General features: G+C 42.5%; 1 protein-coding gene across 2 annotated transcripts; it reads right to left on the bottom strand.

Annotated features, from left to right (window-relative positions):
- Window positions 1-877: 877 nt before the first annotated feature.
- Window positions 878-19,798, bottom strand: KLF5 (KLF transcription factor 5). 2 transcript variants are annotated; one of them, XM_062636871.1, is made up of 4 exons: window positions 19,308-19,798; window positions 16,601-17,468; window positions 15,424-15,483; window positions 878-2,841 (listed from the first exon to the last, which is right to left on the bottom strand). In XM_062636871.1, exons 1-4 carry the CDS (start codon window positions 19,542-19,544, stop codon window positions 2,663-2,665), a joined length of 1,344 nt encoding a protein of 447 aa, XP_062492855.1. In that variant the 5' UTR covers window positions 19,545-19,798; the 3' UTR covers window positions 878-2,662. The 2 variants fall into 2 exon arrangements, with proteins under 2 accessions (XP_062492855.1, XP_062492857.1); XM_062636873.1 differs by lacking the exon at window positions 19,308-19,798 and adding an exon at window positions 19,068-19,213.
- Window positions 19,799-21,275: the final 1,477 nt, after the last annotated feature.

The raw sequence follows: 21,275 nt of genomic DNA, 5'->3' as shown, positions 1-21,275 counted from the left end.
ATGCTACCTTAGGTATTTTTTTAAAAGGAGGGATTAGCTGACATGTGGGAGAGGTTAGGAGAGAAACATCAAAGAAAGAAAGAAAAATCAAAGTTAGGTTGTAAGGAAAGAGCAGAGGCATTCGAGAAAGGATTTAGGAGCTCAGAGTTTACAAGAGAACAACTGAAATTTTAATAACCTGACAGTTGATTTAATTGGATGATTATAATTTGGTAGTAAATGATATTCAAACTGACTCTTTGACTGAAGTTACATTTCTTCTAAAATGCTCAGCGTGCCTCTTTTCTTTAAGCTTGGAGGAAGTGACCACAAGACAGATGTAACCCCTAGATCTCATCCACCTCAATTTATCAACAGAACCACACTTCCATCTCCCAAGGGAAAAACACTGAAAAGGAGAATCTGCTGTGGGGGACTGCACAGTCCTGCTGTGGGACCTTCTTGTCTTCCGAGGGCATGAAAGGACTTTTTTTGGAAGAAACTTCTTTCTGCCAACACTATAGGTTGTCAGAAGTGTGAGTAGGTTTTACCCACTTTGAAAGTTGAAGAGAATTTGTATACTTTCATGTGTCCAAAGGGTACCTTTAATTTACCATCTAGATACTGTGGACAATTGCACCACCCACTTTCAGGCTACCATACACTTCCTTTAAAGTTCCGATAGCAGAAAAGCACGATCCCTTCTCTGTTCCTATTTATTATTTTCATCAGGGCAGGATACGGAAGTGCCAGGTACTTTCCAAAGAGACAATCCTTGCTGTGAAGAACGAACATTCTTAGCTTCATGTTGCTATGATTTCCAGCTCCCCGTGCAAAACCACAGAGCTGTCCCTGTCAGGAGCTACAGAGAGCACACACACACACACAGGCAAACACACATTAGGCACTTTGTTTTATTTTGCAAAAAAAAAAAAAGAGTCTTTATATATAAACCATTTCATTCTCTCTCAAAACATTCTACAACTATACAGCTGTTTGCTCCATCATTTGCATAGGAAATACCACAATACAAAAAGGGGGGGGGGGGGGGGGGCCAAAAGAAGCAAAACAGCAACCAATTCCTGCATGTTTCCATGTACAAACATTTGAAGCCTTACAAAATTATTTACATCGTTTGTCAACTATTTACATTAATAGCAACATTTCTAACTATAACAAACAAAACTATAATTTATCAAGTATATGTAAAATTGTCTTAAAAAAAAAAGAGAGTCTATCATATACCACAAATAAATAAAGACAAACAACAGTTTTAACAAAGCTAGGTTTTCCTGCAAGATCCTTTTTTTTGGTATTTTGATTGTCTATTCTAGCCTTTGGTTGACAGCTTAATGTTACAGCTTGTGGAGTCCAGACACTTCCTAAGTTTGCTTGGTTTTCTCCTGTTGCCTGGCCAAATCCTACATGGTCTAACCTCATCTTTGGCCCTCCATCTACTATTTCTAGGCTGAACATGGTGGATCAAAGTCATTGTTAGCATAAAAGGGCACCGCCTCACTGTCTTCAGTGGAGTTTCAGCTACTTTTGTCAGCAGTAAGTTTTCCATTGCGTGTGTCAATCTCAACAGTGGATTAACTAGACTGTGCTGTAATTTGACACAAAATCACTGTATCCTTACCTTCTAGTAAATTACATGCAATATCCACACAAAACTAGATCACACTGGTGCTGAACCAGCTTAATGTGTCTGTATATGAAAATTGCATTCTAAATCCTTCTTTTTAAAGTGATACTAAGTTTAGCTTATAGTAAGAGGTTTAACATTCTGTGTTCCTTGCAACTATCCCCGTTAGTTAAGCTTCCAATGATGACTTTACGGTTCATTCTCCATGTCTTTGCCCTTTTAAGCAACTTGAAAACAAAATCCTGTTTTGAATATTCAGTGCACACCATTTTAGTTAACAGGTACGACACATCTGAATGTCTAGCTCATTTCTCTGAAGAAAAACAAAGCTAAGTCAGTATGGTTTTGAGAGGTATTTAAATAACTTTTTTTCTGTAAATGTGCCGTGTTATCAAATGTAAAACAACTGCCTTTTTTCAGATGATTGTTAGAAAACTTTTTGTATTAAACCTAAAAAGCTGATTTGCATATTTACAAAATCTTTGTCATAGCAAACATGCAACATACAGAACAAAATGTTTGTTCTATGGCTGTTTATGAATTTTCCTATGTACCTTTTTCCACAGAATGACTTAACGTTTAAGAAAAACCCCCACAAGTACTAAGTATGTCCAGTAAAAACCTGACAGATTACAATTCATGGCTTTTCCACTGTGTTCATTCACCTGCAGCCTCTCATTAATTTGTTTACTAAACATTGTCACAATAATGACAGTGCTTTGGTCAAAACACTGCAAGAGGAAAAAAAAAATGTATAAAGCTGCAATGTGTCAAGACATAATACTTGTGAAGAGATGTAACCTGCTGACTAAAGCCATATACATCATGAGAGCAAACAAGTGACTGAACACGCTGGTACTGTGATACAGTGTCTTCCCTTTTTCTGCATAAATATACAAAATATACATTTCCAGTTTCTTTCGAGATTTCTTTTAAATGGGTAACCCATACTCAAAAATTAAACTAAATTTAGTTGCGCGTCAACAGTCAATGGGAAATTGCATAGATACAAAACAGCCTCAACGACAAGTACAGCTTTCAGTTCTGATGCCTCTTCATGTGGAGAGCCAGGTGGTCAGAGCGGGAGAAGCTGCGATTGCAGACTGCGCACTGGAAGGGCTTTGCCCCTGTGTGCTTCCTGTAGTGGCGCGTTAACTCATCTGAGCGAGCAAATCGCCAGTCGCAGCCCTCCCACGTGCACTTGTATGGCTTCTCACCTGAAAGAGAGCACAGAGAAATGACAATGTCAGCTGCCACTCTTCAGGAGAAAAATGATTCAAGATCATATTGCATGGCACTGCTCTTCAATTTAAACCAGAAATAAATGACAATGACAATGGAGGAGCTGATGCTTCTTCATGTATCTATTCAGTAGGCCTCAAACCAACAGCCCCTTTGTTTTTCCAGCAAATCTTGCTCTTCTCTCTGATCTCCAGAGGTCCCTTTCAATTCTATCAATTCAGTGATTCCATGATTTAACACATAAAATATACGAAACCTTCAAACACACAAATTAGAGGCAGCTATGGTACAGAAAAATCACAGAGAAAAAAAAACCTAGATGAGACTGAAATACCCCCCCCTTACACTCATCTCAGTGTGAGAGGGAGTAGGGGAAAAAGCAGTTGAATGTGACAATCCGGCCTAGTTTGTGACTTATGCTTGCACCTTTTTTAAATGGGTAAATTAAATTATAGAGAGTTTTTTTAAGAGGTCTGAAATGGGAAGGAAGATTTCTATAAAGATTCTTTGTAGTGTGCAGATTATTCAAGAGCTTCTGATGTGCAAAGAAAGGGGTACAGTGTGTTACAAACACCACATGGATAGTATTTTCTAAAATCTAAGGGGCAATAAACACTTGTGGTATCCCAATTTGGGCTAGCTATATGTAGGAGAAAGTACCCAAACAATCAAAGCAGTTTTAAGAATTTAACATTTAACATATACAATCAGGTGTTTAAACAGCCATATTTTAGTGCTTGCAGTATCCATCAGTCTATACTGATGTATGGGGAGCATGTCATCTCTGAGAACTTGCTGTGTTACAGCAGCTCCAAATACAGCTTCAAACTATCCAGCTGGTCTTGAACACACCAGCATGAGCACCTAAATGCTTGCATTCATCCATTTTAGAATCATAAATGAGGTATTTTAAGCATGCCTGTTATTTATAGGTGTTTGTTGAAATGGAAGAACTATAAAGCCACAAAGCCAAGTTGACTTCTGTGTGAAACCAGAACTTTCTGCGTGTAAGTACACCTGCTCAGAAGCGGGTATGGACATGATGTCACCATGCAAGCAAGCTTCATATAAATAAAGAGGCTAAGATTACCCATTTATAGGCTATTCCTTGATGTTGGTTGACAAAAACACTTTTCAGTTGGGAGAATGGATTGTTATCTATAGCCTTTATATTAACTTGACTCATTTGGCAAAAAAGAGAAAGAAAAATGAGTTTGTCAAAGCACCTGGCAGTAGCTTCATCTGGAGCAGAATCAGAACAAGTCTGAGCTTTCCAAAAAGTCTTTTCCAACACATCTTACAGAGCTTCTGCCCCTCCATTGGTCTCAGACCTTTACCCTCACAGTCTCAATCCACAGCCGAGTGGAGTGACTCCTACTTTTCCCTGGTTTATCGTCACACAAGCATGCGGAAGAAAGACAGGAGCCAGTATCCTGCAATAAGACTGTTTGTTCTGTACCAGCTATGCAGAGAACACCATCTGAGAAACTACAAAACATTACTTCAGAGGTGCTAATTTATCATACAGATGAAATTATGAAACTGGTTTTGTCTGGGAGTTTCTACTGCTTCTCTGATCAAGTAACTAGCAAATTTCTGTCTACTACTAAGAGCAAAACCAGCCCTTTGCTCACAATGGGGATGTGACTTCATGTTTGCAGCACAGTCAGAACCAGGACCAGACCTCTACAAGAAAAAATACCCCCCCCCCCCCCAGCCACTTCATTGCATAAACAGAGACTGGGATTTATTGAAATCACAGTGGAAACGTATCATCCCTTAAGAAAAACAAACTTAGAGCCTGGCATCTCCTCTCACAGAGTTCAAAAGTATTTGGTGGATAGCAAATCAGAACACAAATCATTACAAATTTCTGTCATAGCTGAATATACTCTTATCTGATGCTGACTGACGACCGGAATGATCCACTGAGGACTCTTTTGCTCCATGCAACCTATACAGGTTAAAATATAGATTTCATTCAAACCCAGTGTGTAAAGCATTTATAACAGCAGAGAAGCCAGGTGAGATAACACATTTACTCTTCATGGCAGAATGACAGAAAAGATCTTTATTCAGCAAGGGATCTTCTGTACTATATACATCATTCTTAATGTATTTAAACTGGGTTATTAATGCTGTCTGTAAGACTGCTGCTGCTCCCATAGGCACAGCACCAGGGAGATCTTCCGTGAGCGCTCTGTGTTAAAACACACGTGCACACAGGTCGCACAAAACATTAATCCGTCATTTGAAGCACCTTAACTTAAAGCCAGTGTATTTCTTTCTCTCCTTTCTTTCTCCCTTTCTCACACACTGGCTTCAAACTCTTCTTTAAAAGCCTTCACTTAAAACTGTTATATTATACTTGATGCTAAACTCCCAGTCTTGTGATCCTGCCACCCTAACTGCCCACACAGAACATATGTATGGTCAAGCCTCTACATACTCCAAACACCTGCTTATACACTTCACATGAGGAATGAGAAATGGTAAAGATAGCAGGAAAACACCACTAGTTGAACAGAAACCTAGCAATATCTGGACCAGACCAGAAGTTAAAAACCTTCCTTCCTTAAAGGACCAGGAAGTTAAAATCAGTTTCCAAGCCTGGCATCAAGAAGGTATAAGTATGCGCAGTTTCACCATACATACACTGTACCACAAAAGGAGTCTCAAAGCTGTCACGTGGAGTTGGTACCTCACCCTGCCTGAGTCCAAACAAAACTGCTGTCCCCTTCTAAAACATTTTCTAATCTGCAAACAGCATGAGCAGGTGATATGAAGGCTCCTAGCATGCGAACTCTCAGCTGCAGAACCCCGTGTCTTGCTGGATGCCACAGCTTCCAGGTCAACGCTGAATCAGAGACCCCCATTGAACTCCAGGGGACTCCATTTCCCGGAGACACCATCTAGAAACCATCTTGCTGTCCTGGTCTCTTCCCTGCCTGCAACAGCCACCAACCCTCCTGGGCAGCAGCGCTGCTCAGAGATAAAACTGGGCAGTGCCATGCACTGACTGCTCCTCCTGGCCAGCCCTTCTGCAGACCTGAGCTAAACCTAGCTAAACCCAGCTAAACTCAGGGGATAGGGCAGGGAACAAGCTGGTGCCTTTACACAAATTAACAGTGTTACTTTTATGTACTGGAAAGTAAAGCCAGAATGCTGCTTTTAACCCCTGCTTTGGCCAACAGTGAGAACTGGAAAATGTATTTTTAGTGCCAGTGTGTAGAGGCACTGATTATTTTGAATAAATCCTAGGGGTAAAATACTGAATATCTATGTTTGTAATACTAGTTTCCGTTGGAAAGTTCTATTTAAGAACTGCATCAATTTTAAATGTTTTCCTTTTGGGCAAGGAGGAAGGGGGGCAAGAAAAAGAAGGTGGAGATTATTTTCACTCCTTTAAAGAAAGCAGAACAACAACTAGCTAGTAGTATTTTCTCTCAACCTATACACATGCTTTTTGTCATTCAGCAGAAATAAGAATTTGGTTTAAGCTCCTGCAGCAAGGGAAAAAGAGCCTCATGTTACATATTTTCTGAAGTGATCCTACTTCTTTGCTGAGAAATCTCGTGATGAAGATTTATTTTTTAAAAAGCAGGTATACACAACAAGGGACACTGAACCCTTTATCCCCTGTTTTCATTGCCTACATAGTAATGTAAGATTTGTTTACTTTAATGATTGTGGGAAATACAGTAGCTGTAAAGTTTCAGAAATATTTGGTTTTCCTCCAGCAATTTAGGGCTTCTATAGGGTGTTAAAACCAAGAATGCCACTGGTCATCAAATGCAAAGGTAGTACAACACAGTTACTGGAACACGATCGCGGTATCAAACAAATATTTCACTGTAAAAGCAAGAAAACAGCTAACTCCTCCACTTCAGGGGAGCTTCCACAGGATTTGTTAGAATGTCAACACTGTTAACTAAAACACCATGGAGGAAGCTGGTACCAATTTCCAGCCAAACAGCACACTCCAACCCTTTCTTCCCAAGCCAGAAATATTATACACAGCACTTCTGGGAAACAGAACTGCTTTCCTTTAAATTATACTTCAACAGGATACGGATTTCATAAGTTTAATTGGATTTCTGCATAACCTCCTTCCAGTATCACTGGTTTAAAATGTTTTGCTAGGCATATACATCACAAAATATATTTTTAAGTTCTTGAGCTGTTAATATGCATCCATTCTCCAGTTTAAAAGAAATACATTTGTGGAGTATGAGAAACAGACTTGTACTTGAGCACAGAAATTTTAAGCCCTCTTGTTTAGTTTGGAAGCTCTTTAACAGAAAGCACCTAGCAAGAGATAAGGTAGTTTAACCTGAAAGAAGACTATTCTGCTTGAAGTGTGTGTCTGTTACAAAAAAAAAAAACACCACAAAACCAAACACAAAAAAAACAAACCAGAATTTCTAAGGCGTGAGATTGTAAGGATGTCAAAAATATGTCTGGACATGCACATATAACATGCTAACCTAACCAGCCGCTTCAACTGATAAAACTATTCCAAGGTAAATCACAAGTTTCAGGATCCTTGTTGATCCCGCAACAGAACGGTCTGGACCAGTGAGGCACATTGTGTGGGCTCTTCTCTCTTTAATGTATTTTTGGGGGATTTAGTGGTGTCAAAGGCACCAACTGCTTTCCGAACACTAATTCTAGCCACTGGCAGTGACCATCATGGCTGTGTCCATTTGGATAAGGTACAGTGCCACCAGTGGTGGTGGGGGTGATGGTCGTTTTGAAGACACCCTGTATCTTCAACATGTAGCCTCTGCTCAAGAAAATATTTCTGTTTAAAATCCTGTTTGGAAAAAACCAAGTCACTGAAAACCTCCATTAATGATGAATTTCCCATCAACAGAAAATAAGCTTCCTTATTTATTTCTGCAATTCCCTGCTAGGACAGCTTTCTTTAAATGTAAAACTGCAAACAAGGGCCAGATTTTCAAATCTAAAGTTACGTAACTCTGTTGGTATGTAGAAACCCCAATACAGGTATTACACCAGCCAAGGCCTGCAACTTCTCTTATTTCCTATCAGAAATTTCTGTCAAAAAAGTGAGTTTGGAGCTTCCTTGAAGAAGAAAATGCAGCATACTTGTCAAAGACTCTAAAAAGACAATACCTGATTACTGCTTGTGAGGGTATAAAAGTGTAAAGACACCACCCGCCATTCTTTCCATCATTTTAATATTACTCGTTTCTATTATGGAATTGTTTCTAGTGGCAAGGGTTCAGCCTTAAAAAATACACAATTAGGTGTGATAAAAAGGCAAAGCATAGGTTTCAGCACTGTAATTGCACCAGTTATATGCATAACCTGTATTATTTAAGAACAGATAATTTTGGATTTTTTTGCGCATTTGCTTTCAATTTTTTCACATCTTAACATCAGTTGTCTTGGTTCCCTCACATGGTGTGAGAAAAAAAAACCAAACCAAACAAATGAAATGTGTTTCCTCTGTTTTAGTTTGCCTGAAATAGGTTTCCCCTAGTTTATAGCACTAAGGTTTTTAACTTTGGTCTCTTCCAGGCTAACTGGAAATGAAAGTTGCTGCTTGGGTGTATGTCTGCACTCATTCAAAAGAGGTTTTTAGCTCTCAACATTTACCTAAAATTAGACCTTCCTTCTGCTATTGCTATTGACTAAGCACTTTAGTCATCATTAAAAGCAGCTTGTTGGGGGGGTGGGGGTGGTTTGTTGGGAGTTTTTTTTTTTGCTCTTTTTAAAGACAGGGTTTTGTTGTTTTTGTGGTTTTTGGAGTGTGTTGTTTTGTTTCATTTTTTTTTTGAGAAATAGCAGAAAGCTGAAATTTCAACATAAAATGTCCATCAGGTGTCTAAAAGCACTTTAGAGCACTGAAATCCTCAGTTGTCCAAGATGGAGATGGATCAGAGGGCTGACAGTACATAAGGTACATCCAGCTTATTTTGTGAGTGACAAAATAAATTTAGTCCTTGAAACATCCACCAGTAATACAAATCCGTAAGATATGCCGTACATTTTTAAACGTGGTAAAGCCTCTGCCTAGTATAGTAATGGCTAGAGAGTGACCGTTAAGTACTACTTCACGGCAAAACAGCATTTTAAGGAATCCTGTAACAGAGAGCTGTTGTACTGTGTAAGGCTGATGACTGCTAAACCAAGCAGTATTTGATCTCTTAACAGAAGCACGCACAGGAAAAAAAAAGGAAACTGCCTGGTAAGCAAACAGGACAATCGAGTTGTGCATCATTCACCTTCTGACTAGAGAGGCACAGAAGGCATTATCTTCTCCTCAGCACTCCTACCAGTGCTTGAAGCACTCGTTAAGTGTTGTCTTACGCAGTTCAAGGATTACTGGGGAATCTTGACTGGCCTGTGTGATGGTTTATTTTCTTTCTGGTATAACATTCTGTCTTAACAGAGGTGGTCTCTCTTCAAGGAGATATGCAAACAAAGAGGAAAGAAATTTTTTTTTTAAAGTAGGTTCATCAGAAGTCCATGCCAACTGGGGTGCATTGCTGTGTCTATATGTCCTGTGCTGAAGAACACATTTCCTCATACATGCCCATGGTGCAAGAACACACACCAATAACACTAGCTCTTGTACAGTCAGATAAGAGGTGCTTTTAAAATGGAATTTATTCAACGTGTACTGTAGACTTCCAGATTTCCATCCACTGTATGCACACACACACACACACATACACACAAAAAAAAAGCGCAATACATTAAAGCAGTTTTAACTCAAAGCGAGGCACTGTACACTTGCCAAAATCAAAGGTTTTAATATGTCTTTAATCAGAGTTGTTAGAGACCCTGAATATAAATAATGCAAGCTGACAGGACAGGAATGCTGCTACCAAGATACTCAGACTAAACTAGGACATTACTTAAATGTTTCTAATCTTTCACCAATGGGAGGTGCAGGTCATCTAACAAACAACAAACACCAACACTACCCTGGAACAAGAAGTCAATCGTTCCAGTCAAGCTCAGAAATTAATTACAATAAGGAATGTCTAATCAAATAAGGGAAAGTTTTAATCACTGGCAATTGCTGTGAATCTTAGGACTATATTAGCCTATGTAGGGCGGACTGAAAATGAACTATATTTAAAGCTGGTCTCTTAGGTCAACAGTTGCCTTATCAGGAATCAAATATCCTGGAACTGAAGTTTAATCCTCTCAGGGAGCAATTGACAGAAACAACAGGTTTTTTTAAGCTTTCATGCTTAGAGGGACTTTCTAGACTTCTAATCAGAAAGAAAATATTAGGCTTTTCTTTTCAGTATCTAAAAATCTAACAGGAGTACCCCTCACCTGACACCTTGGAATTTAATTCCTGCTTCATAAAAATTGTGTGCTCGACACTGACGTGAATGGTCACTAATACTTCACTAAAATTTAGGTGTGTATTGCTAAGATTTCAGCCTCTTTTGAACAACACATTCAAACATGTCTCATTTTGCTTATGGCTACAGATAAAGAACCAGATCAATTAATCCCAAGATCTGCAATCATTCACAATGTATTTGAAAAATAAAAGCACATTATTTTCCCTTAAACTGTGGTTTGCACAGGAAAATAATGTACTTCCATTTCTCACACAGGCAACTAATGGATTTAGCAGAATTCATAAATAAAAGATATCAACATATTCTCCAGCAGTGTCTAGCAACACTGCACTTTAATGCACTTTGTCAATAGTTTTATTTAACTTGCCTCTATTTTTCCTTATTGTCTCTATCAATGATGGCATTTACCGACGCCTCCCTTAAACTATAATCTGTGCAACTGACTCATCTAGCAGGTTAAAGAAGCAGAATCTGCACAGAGGTATTACTTAATAGCAGTTTTCATGATGCAAAGATTTTTCCAGGATGAGATTTGCTATGTACACAGAATGCTGCAACCCTGAGCGAAGCTGAATCTTGAGGCCTCCACTCCCCACTTGTACACCATAAGAGAAATCCCCCACGTAAGTCTCAGAATTGAGTCAATACATGTTTTCAAAAGGTGCTTTTCTGCAGTAGAAGACCAGCTACCGCTTGTCCTTCCTTCTGAACAACAGGCATCCCAAATTCCCAGGCAATTCTGTATGGTACCTCCTTTGACAAGCATCCGCATACAGCTATGGTAAGCTGGGAGTGTCAAGTCCTATGGGCTGTGGAAGTCTATTGCACACAACTGGTCCTAATACTGATGTTGATCAGCGCCTAATTCTGGATCTATTGAGGCAGAGATCTAAAATAAAAATGTTTAACACCTTGAGGAACCACACAAGTCAGCAGCTGTCCCACGCTTACATAAACATTTGAAATAACTAGGAACAGTGGAAGTATTTTGAGTGGATCTCATTTAGAGAAATGCCATTTCTCTTCAGTTATCTCAGCTTCCACTTCCCATCACCAAACTAGATCTATAGATAGAGATGAAATAGTTCTGCAGTTAATGCTTGAAACTATTAATGGCAAGCCCACCATGTGACCAGACAACATGCCTGTACAAAGACTCTGTATACAGAAAACCAATATGCAGCTGGAAAATGTCCTCGATGTGTGTGCCTTAATGTGTTCAAAACAATGACAGATTTTCCTCTTAAAACCATACACAAGTCTGAAGTGTGCAGCTGTTCACAGAAATAATAAAAGAAAACCCCCACCATGGAGCCAGCAGCTCTTCTGCAGCGTTACAGGTAGGGCCCAGGTAAGGTATTCCCCACAGTGAATATGAAGGGCTCAACTTCCACAATGCGTATCTTTAACATTAAGAAATCTAACAAGGTAAGTTATAGGAATGCTGTTTCTAAGGGAGTACTTGATATATATGTGTACATACTCAGATGCCAGAAAAGGAACTGAATGAGGTTTATCTACAACACACAAGTAACTGCTTTTCAGTGACATTTGGCACATTATAGCTCTTATGCCAGAGCCTGAAGGTGGTTTTACGGCTGGACAGCCTGCAACAAATGCACAACTCCGTCCCCAATCATATACCATAGTTGCACAATGCTGGTTATGAAACAAAAACTTGTTCCATGACTAACAGGTAAAATTGTTTTAAAAGAAAAATCCCTGCTTCAAAAGGTCAAAAACTCCAATCTGTTTTGAGAGATGTTCCAACAGGCACCTTAGCATACTGAATACCATTTTACCTGTTTCAGGAACAAATAATATAGAGGTAAGATATCATACTTAAGAGTTTTGAGGTATTAAAATGTATCAGAAGTCTGCTTCAGAACTGCATGCAGATGGATACAAAATGTCCTGTAACTTTGCAGCATTAAAATCTTTGTTCATGTTCAATTTTAGGGTTACCTAACACACACAACTAAAATTTACTTCACAATTTACGAGTGCTACAGCATTACTTAGAGAGAAAAACCCACATGCCTGCTTCAGTGACAGGTACTCCTTACACATTAACCTTGCTTCGCTCATTAGTGAATATTGGATTCTTCATCAACTACAAAAGTTCAGTGTAATTACATTAAATCAGCATAACTACACCAGCTAATACCACCTGACATGGTGCAAGGTAAACACCTTGGGCACACCCAAGAAGAAAAATGCAATGGATTTTTCTTTTGCCCATTTTCTGTAGTTTTATTTAATTGTAATTTATAAAGTCTGACAGTGTGTTCAGATCTGAGTTTAAAAAAGGAAAAAAAAAAAGACCACAGCCTACATTCCACCTATCAAAAACAACATGTCCCTTAGGTTTGTTCTCAAAGAATGCCTACTAAACCCAGTGAAAGCCTTTCAGAAGAGAAAGGCTGCTAAGTAAATACTGTGAAAAGGCTGAGATTTTCCAATACAAAAGGAAAACCATAAGGTTTGTCTTGACTTTTAATGGCAGACAAACTCTGCTGCAGGCTCTTTTATTTTAAGATGACAGATTGCTGAAAAGGGCGGGAACTGGTTGGGATGAGAGAGAGACTGCAGCCAATTTTAAAAGGTATTGTTAAGAAACTAAGAATAAGGAGAAAACAACTTCAGTGGTCCATGATTACTAAAGAACGGGTTTAGCCAGATAAACAGGTCTGCTATACCTGAAGGGATTTGAAAGAATATCATACACAACTTTATTAAAATGGATTACGTGACACTTGCTTTAGACTTTGAAGGTAAAAGCTTCACAGAAGTCCTTAAAAAAAGGGAAAAAAAAAACAACTTAAAAAATAAATAATCAAAACTTCATAGTGCAGTATGAATTCACAGTGCTGGGGGATGGGATGCACAGAGGTACACACCCAAATTTAGCCCTCAGCATGGAGCCCTTCTCTTTGGAGATCAATAACAAGATTCCCCTGTGCTCCTGGGGGAGATGTGCAACTTCACAGGTTTCCCCGAGTTTGCACTCATTTACTTTAACGTTCACTTAATGGATTTACAGTACTGGGTAAGTCAGAGATTTTCCCCATAATATACACTTCAACCATATGTTAAAGCAGAGATCAGAATCGGTGCTGGAAATCCTCAAGTATTAACTGAATATTCAAGACAGTTAAACTAATGCAAACTGTGAAATAATGCAGGTAACAGGATACAGACTCACATTCCTGCATGTAATGCACACCTTAGACAGTTTATCCCTTCATTCACCTCCCCAGAAGACCCTTTGTATTACAGACCTGCTTAAGTTCACTAGATTTTTATCTAAAACAACATTCTTGTTTCCATGAATACATCAGCTCCTCTGACCTTTGCACATTCATCCGCATTTCTAAGGTCAAATATCTATAGGTAAAAAAGTGAAGGCAACAATAAACATTAGTGACCCTAATCAATATATGTTAGCAACATGGTCTGTATTTCTGTGCACACAGGTATTAAGTTTATACACCCTACAGTCGTTACCAAAAAAAAAAAGATATAAACTGATTTTACAAAGGAAATGAGTACATTTGAAATGCTGACTATGTAATTGTTCGTTCTTAGACTAAAGCTTTGCTTTTATCTCTCTTCCTAGTTATCGTGTAATAGCAAGTGAGATATTTAAAGCTGTATTTAGTTGCTGGCTAAAGTGCGCAAGGGGAAATCACACACCCTTAAATTTACAGATTATTTATTAAAGAGCAACAGGATTATACTCGCTGAGATTATTCAGGTTTAGAGCCTCATGAAAATATTCCCTTCTTACTGAGTTTATGGCTAAGGAGTGATTACATATATCAAAAATATTTTTAACAGTGTTCTTGCTTAGTCTATTACTAATGCAAGGCAGTAACATTTGTACGATTGCTTGCAATTTTTGACTGTGACTGCAGCACAGATAACTCATTTATCAAAACAAAACTTCTATAGTAACATTTAGCCTGGAGATACTCAATTTCTTTACGATAATCCAACGATCGATTCAAAATAGCTGCTGAATAGAAGGCCTTGTTTCCATAGAGATAGCGAAACATTTTGTTAGATCATAGCTCATGTTAAGTTTTGTTCTGATTTATGATTTAAATTTAGGTGAAACCCCATTACTTGAACGGCACAGCTGCAACGCCAACAGCCTGCTTCAATAAACAAGTTGCTTCAACTCTGCCTTGTGTTTTGCTCTGAATCGAGGTCCACACAGAGAAGAGGTGGGGTTCACTCTTTGTTTTAAAAACAGGAGTCACAGCTCTCTCATTTATTTACGAGATCAGTCATGTGCATTCACTGATTTAGCATGAGCAGTTCTGTACAAACATCCCAGCTAAGAACTGTCCTAAATAGTTTCAGGCACGCTGTTGGTGAGCTACGTTTTACTCCCATTTCCCTCCTTCTTCCCCCTGCCTCAGCGGGTGAATGCTTAGGAAAAGTACCTAAGGCAGGAGGTTCCACCTTCCAACCCTGTCCTCTGCCTGCATGGCTCCTGCACCCATGCACAAGCAACACTGTACCCAGCTCTGCTCCATGCAGGCCCACCAACAGGGACAGCCTCTGTAGCTGCTGGCAGAATTTGACTGAGGTACAAAAACCAAGCGTGACACACTGACACTTTAAATTTCCTCCATTGTAATGTCTTTCACTGACCAAAAATTAACTCTCTTTTTAAAAAATAAATATATAGAATAATTTGTCTTTAAAAAAAAAGGCATACTTAGCTAAGGAAACAGAAATATCCTGGGAATTTTCATGACATTTCTGAAAAAAAAAAAAAAATCTAAGACTAAATAATTCTAACAGGTCAAAGAAAAAGCCCAAGCAAGAAAATTCTACCTATTTAAATGAGTCTTGAAAACTCTAATATGTTCACTACGATTAATTCATTATTCAGGGGAAAAAAGTCCTTTTTTGGTAACACTTTATATTGAAAAGGAAAGCTTCATCTGTTTATTCTTACCTATTTTAAGTTCTGTATTATAAAAGGTTTATGTAAACTGCAGCAAGAATAAAAGCAATTTTTCTCCTCATTGACTGAACCCTAAAATTTTTCTTAACTGAACAGCTAGCCTGAACCCATAGCACTCCACGGAAAGCAGGGAGAAGATGGCAGATCAAACATGCTTACTTTCTCAGAAAACGTGTAAGCCATGAACGAACAAGAGACTGTGAGATACAGTGAGTACATACCCGTGTGAGTTCTCAGGTGCGCTTTTAAGTGAGAAGATTTCGTATAAACTTTTGTGCAGCCTACAAGACAAAACAAAAAAGCAGAGAGGCATTTCAGCAGGGAGAACATTAACACTCCATGTTACATTTAGGTGCTGGGGTACTAGCTGGAAACATTTAAGTTTAGTACCTTCTGGCACCATCATTCTTTAGAGTTAAGATTTGATAAAGAAAGTTCCTAGGGCTATGTTGCTTTACACAGAGAAGAGAAAAACACGTGTTTCTGGTAGACTTACTACCTTGTAATGTAGGATAGACCAATAGCTGCTACAATCTACGTACTGTAACACCTGCTAGGTAGGTTAAAATCTCAGAGTAGAACTTTATTTTTTAAATATTTCCTAAAGGATTTCATCAAAGCAGACTTGGAGTCACTGTCATCCAGGGCTCAGCGTAACTCTCCCACTGAACATTTATCACAAGGTACACTGAATGGGTAATACCTCACTGAGAGTTATGTTGGTAAAGGGGGAGATGAGCCACGAGCAGCAGCTTTTCTCTGTGCTCGGATGGGTGTGAGTATCTTTTATCTGGGATCATGTACTACATGGCAGCGCAGTTTATAGCCAGGTCTATCTTTCCTTCAACACAGAAAAGGATGGAAGGGAATCCATCTGTGGACAATTTTCAGAGACAACTTTAATGGATTTATGTGGGCAGCTGGATCCCGTTTGTAAAACGGAAGAAATGGCCATGGCCTCGGCTACTGGGAGCTGAAATGGCTCTTTCAGCGTGAGCAGAATCTAACTGAGCTGTGATGCACTGGACAAAGGCTCTGCTCCATCATGGGCATTAGGAAAGTGCAAGCAGGAGCTACATGGTCACACTGACTTACATTACAGGAGACCATAATTTTTATTGTTCTTTTTTTTTTTTCCTACAGAGTACAATTTTTGCATCATGATAAAATAAGCTCAGGTATTTAAGAGAATTATAAATGACATGAAGGGTGTATATTATTTAAACCATGTGAACATGTGCCACACAAAACAACAGAGAAATTTTACTTCGGCAAGGAAATATTTGATTCTCCCTAGGTGCAGACTACAGCTAAAGAAAAAACACTTATACCCCACCCACGATTATTCCCCATTTTTATTATTGCAAGAGCTGGTATTTTCTGGCACAGATCGCTTACCAGGATAGTCACAGTAGTGGATACGTCTTTTCTCCAAATCTGGGTTACTTCTCCTGTTGTATCTGACTGGTTGGATGTTCTGGGGGGTTATGGGCAAAGCTGCTGGTAAATTCGGATTGTGAATTGCCAGCTTGGAAGCTATAGTTGCAGCGTATGATGGAGGAGGGGTTAAATTCTGCAGCATCTCTGCTTGTCTGTCTGGACTTCCAGGCTCAGAGCTTGGAGGGGAAGGAGGGAAGTAAGTAGCCTGCTGCTGCAGAAACTGGTTTGGCATGGTGTAGGTGCAGGGGGGGATGCCCTGGAACTGTTTCATTGCAGTCTGTGGAACAGCCGAGGAGAGCGTGTTAAGGCCCGTCATGGCTGATGGCATGGAGACATTGTTAAGGGAGTCCATCACGGCTGCCTGAGTAGTAGTGTTGGGCATATCTAAATCCGGTGAGCTCAGAAGCTGATACAACTGGCCTTGCTGGGGTGTGACGGAAAGATGAACGTCTGGAGTAGGAAGCTCCTGCTTGATGAAAATGTTGTTCACATCAGGGGTCTGGTGGGAGCTGAAGATGCTGGTAAATTCAGGGAGGGCCTGAGTGGGGGGGGCAGGGGCAGTAGTTTCGCTCTGGTGACTGAAGACGGTGACTGGCTCTGTCTTGATGTGGGTTACACAAGGTCGCTGGGATTTGTACAGGCCAGTTCTCAGGTGGCTGATGTCGGGGAGGAAGACATTCATGTTGATGCTGTAAGGCAACCCTTCGCTGTCAGTGAAAAACTGGTCTACAACCGAGGCACTGTCTCTTCTGTATTTCTTATGCTCAGGGATGACGGGGACAGGCGGAAGCTGAGGTGCCAGGTATTTCTCCATTTCACATCTTGTCTACAAAAACAAAACAAACCATAACCCACATTATGTGTTACCATCTGAGAAAGATGATGGCATGCAAGTCACGTGAGGTTTTGCAAATAAAAAGCAATACTGTTCAGCTGGCCACAAGCTACCTACGGAGGAAGCTATAAACCTTCACGCTAATGAAAACCTGTCTTTTATAATCGGCGTGATAATCAGCATCACCAAGGACAAGGAGAAAAAGCCATGGCATGAGTCGTTCATGCACAGCAAGCACGAAGAGCGAGCCGGTATTTCAGTGCACGGCAAACTTTCCATCTTTTATGCCTACCAGACAGCGCGAGGTGCAGAAATGACAGGCACTCTGCCTAATCTGCAGATCTCCCGCTCTGGAATTCACTGCTGGAGCAGGGTGACTGCCTATCTGTTTCACCCGATTCTCTTTGAAATGCTAACGCTAAAAGCCACATCCTCAGCTGGCTATTTGAATGCTAACACTTCAAATAATGGTTTTTTTTTATATATATACTTCCAATATCTTTCATCATCATTTTTTAACCAAAGGCATTTGATTAAAAATACGACACCAAAATGTTAAAGTTATAAATAATGCTAAATAAAAAGAGGACGGGTTGACTGCCTCAGAGTACCCTTTGTGTGAAGCGTCTCCAGCACTATACTTTAAATAAAATAGTAATCTATACAGTGTATAATTGGTCAACAGCGTGATAAACATGTGTCTATCCATGCATGCCTCGGTACTAGGAAAGCTCTTTAATTACTGGGAAATGTTTCCCTTAGCGTAGTGGTGCGAGGGAATCCGTGGGTGGCTGGAGTCCGATCCATTGCTGGTAGAGTCATCGGCAAAGCATTTATCACGCACTCTCCAGTGGGCAAATGCTACATTCCCCCCTGCCCTGTCAAGAGAGCGCTCATACCAGACCCGTTTAGCGCCCCACAGGAGAAAGCAGCTGACAAACAGCAACTCTGCCAGAAAGTGGATTTTTAGGGCCTTTCTTCAAAGACCCCCGGTAAACACCACAAACAGAGCCGCCTTTCCCGTCCCTTTGATGTGGATCTGCCCCGACATGCCAGGCTACTTTTTCCAGCCCTTGTTTACGAGCCGAGAGCAGCTCGCTTTGAAGAGTTATTTATTCGCTGGGGAAGGCGCTACCGAAACGCAACTCCCGTCAGACCGCTGCCCGGCACCGGGGGATCCCCGGGACGCCCCTTCCCAGGGACAAGGCTGACACGCAGCAGCGCCAGGTCGGTGTCTCCTCACGGCCGCTGCCTGCCGGGTGCCGCTTCTCAGCGAACACCCTTCGCGGGGCTGCGGCCGCCGCCTTGCTCCTGTTAGCTCCTCCAGCTGTTTGCCGGTGGATCCGCTCCCGGGACGGGCAGAAAGTCCCGGGAAGTCCCCTCTCGCCCGGTGTGCCGTGTCCCCGTTCCCCCCTGAACATGACTCCTAGCGTGGGCGAGGGGACAGGCGGCCGCTCTAATCCCGCCGCCGGGCAAGCAAGCAGGCAGCAGCTGCGGCTTTCAACACACCCGCGGGGGCAGCCCCGCTCCCCACAACGCCCCGTCAGCCGCCCTGGAGCCCGCGCCCCGCCTCAGCCCCGGCCGCCTCACCGGGCTCCGCCGGCGGGAAGGCGGGAGCGCTCTCTGCTCCGCGCAGGCGGGCTGGGCGGCGGCGGCCGCTCCCCCTCACACACGCACCCGCCGGCTCAGACTCGCACCTCGGGGTCCGCTGCCCTCGCCCCGCACCGCGGCCCCACCCAATCCCGCTCTCCCGCCCGTCCGTTCCTCACGGCCACTCCCCGCCCGCCCGGGCGACTGCCGGTGGGCCGTGAGGGGTTGCCCACCGCCTACCTGTACCATCTCCTCGGCTGGCAGGGTCGCGCCGCCGCCACCGCCCCCCGGGTGCTGCTGCTGCTGCGGCGGTTGCTGCTGAGGCGGCGGCGGTGGCTGTTGCTGCTTGAGGTCGTCCCCGGGAAAGATCGCTGCGTCCCTGGCCCCCAGCACGGGCTTGAGCTGCGCGAACACCGGCTCCTCGGGCTGCTGCGCGGGACCCAGGCGCGCGCTCATGGTCAACACTCTGGTAGCCATGAGGCGGGCTGCAGGAGGCGGCGGGTGCGGCGCGGACGGGCTGCCCGCCCCGGCGCAGGGGGACTGCCCGCGGGCGGCTCCGGGCGGGCAGGCGGTGGCTAGTCGTGCGCTCACTCCCCAGGAGCCACAGCCCGAGCGCCCAGCCACTCCAGTGTCGTCAGTGCCTCCGCCTGTACCTGGCCGCGGGTATCTACCCGGTGATACACGCCCGCCTCTATTTCACCCTACTCCACCCCCGCCCCCCCCCTACACCCCACCCAGCCCGACGAAGGGGGCCGGCCCTGCGGGATGCCCTGCCTACGGGGAGCGCGGGCGGTTCCTCCCCGCACCGCGCCCGCCCTGGGCCTCCGTGGAGTGCCCGGACGAGGAGAGCGCGGCGGTGGCCGGGCAGGGTGGCCGGTACCGGTTCCCGGCCCGCCCCCGATCCCGGCGCTCAGCAGCCGGGCTGCCCCCTGCGCTGTGCCTGTGCGCTGTGCAGGCAGGGCTCAGTACGGGGAGGGACGGACGGCTTGGTGCTCGCAGCGAAGTGAAAGAAGGTTTTCAACAAGTGCGGCGGTCTGCTGTGGCCCCTCTCGTGCTTTACTATTATTTATAAGGAAGCGCTGCTAAATGCAGACATTGGAAAATAGCCGTCTGCCCTGCCTTTCAACTTCAAAAGGGGTTTAGAGGCAGTCATTCAAATTTATTATTTTCTGTCCCGAAGGCAACTCATACTCCAAAACCTGCTGCTAATACATTTCGGTGCTGTAATATACATCTTTACCGTACGCCGGGAAAATGGTGTTACAGAAGTAGCTCGGAGGAGGAGGAAGAAGGGGAGAGGAAAAGAGCGCCTATTGTCTCCCCACCCCACCGTCCCCCCCCCCCCCCAGTGAGGCAAGTTTCTATTTACTTGTTTTGAGGTGTGGTTTCGACGCAGAGCGTATTTCCCCATAAGACACGAGATGGTGAGTTAAGCTCCTGCATGTTTCACTGAAGGAGGGACGCCATCCTTTAGTGCAACACGAAAGGGCTCACATTGCATGGGAAAAGTGCAACACGTAGCAGAGCCTTGGAAAAAACCCCAAACTTTCCACCTTTCTCCTGGCCCTACCAACCTTGCAGCTCTGAGAGAGGGTTTGTGAATCCATAGAGGTGTTGGCAACCTCCCCCTCCACGAACTTATCCCCTATCAATTACAGCGAAGGCTGTTTTTTAGATGTGAAAAAGCACTTTTCTGGTCAGCCTGGCACTCCTCCCCTTCGCTTTGCAGTCCACGATGAGAACGTCTCAGAGCCTGTACGCAGAGAGCTAATTACAGAACCAGGAAAGAAATCGGCATAACATTTATTTACACTAACTGTTTAGCAGTATATAGCCGCTTGATGCTTGTTATTACAAACATAGATCTGGGTACTCCCGTCAGCATAGCATTTGAAGTCATGCAAGCGGATTTCCATCCAACACTAACATGTTTAGACAACATGCGACTTCAGTGGCTTTTTCCGAGGACTCTGGCTGACGTTTCTTTACCCATTCTATCCTAGAAACAGGTGTTTTAACCAGCAGATTTTAAAATCATCTTTTGTTTCTATGTGAATGCCCTTCACATAGCCCTAGTTTAGGGTTTTTTGAATGCCCTTCATGTTCCCTGTTTCTACCCAGTTAGGATTTGAACTATGCTTTTGATTCTCTGAAACGACACATTTAGTATAAACTGCTCAAACAGCTTTAAAAATGCAAAACTAGCAA

This window comes from Pezoporus occidentalis, unplaced genomic scaffold (genome assembly GCF_034315485.1).
Source record: "Pezoporus occidentalis ecotype Australia unplaced genomic scaffold, CSIRO_AGI_Poc_V1 ctg5, whole genome shotgun sequence".
Lineage (NCBI taxonomy): Eukaryota > Metazoa > Chordata > Aves > Psittaciformes > Psittacidae > Pezoporus > Pezoporus occidentalis.
The sequence above is the reverse complement of the archived record's forward strand: the minus strand, read 5'-3'. Positions and strand labels throughout refer to the sequence as shown.

Coding starts and splice junctions, on each gene's coding strand:
- KLF5 (XM_062636871.1), bottom strand. CDS start 19,544: ATGGCTACCAGAGTGTTGACCATGAGCGCGCGCCTGGGTCCCGCGCAG. Junction 17,469..19,307: donor CAGCCGAGGAGATGGTACAG/GTAGGCGGTGGG, acceptor TTGTTTTTGTAG/ACAAGATGTGAAATGGAGAA. Junction 15,484..16,600: donor CCACTACTGTGACTATCCTG/GTAAGCGATCTG, acceptor TTTGTCTTGTAG/GCTGCACAAAAGTTTATACG.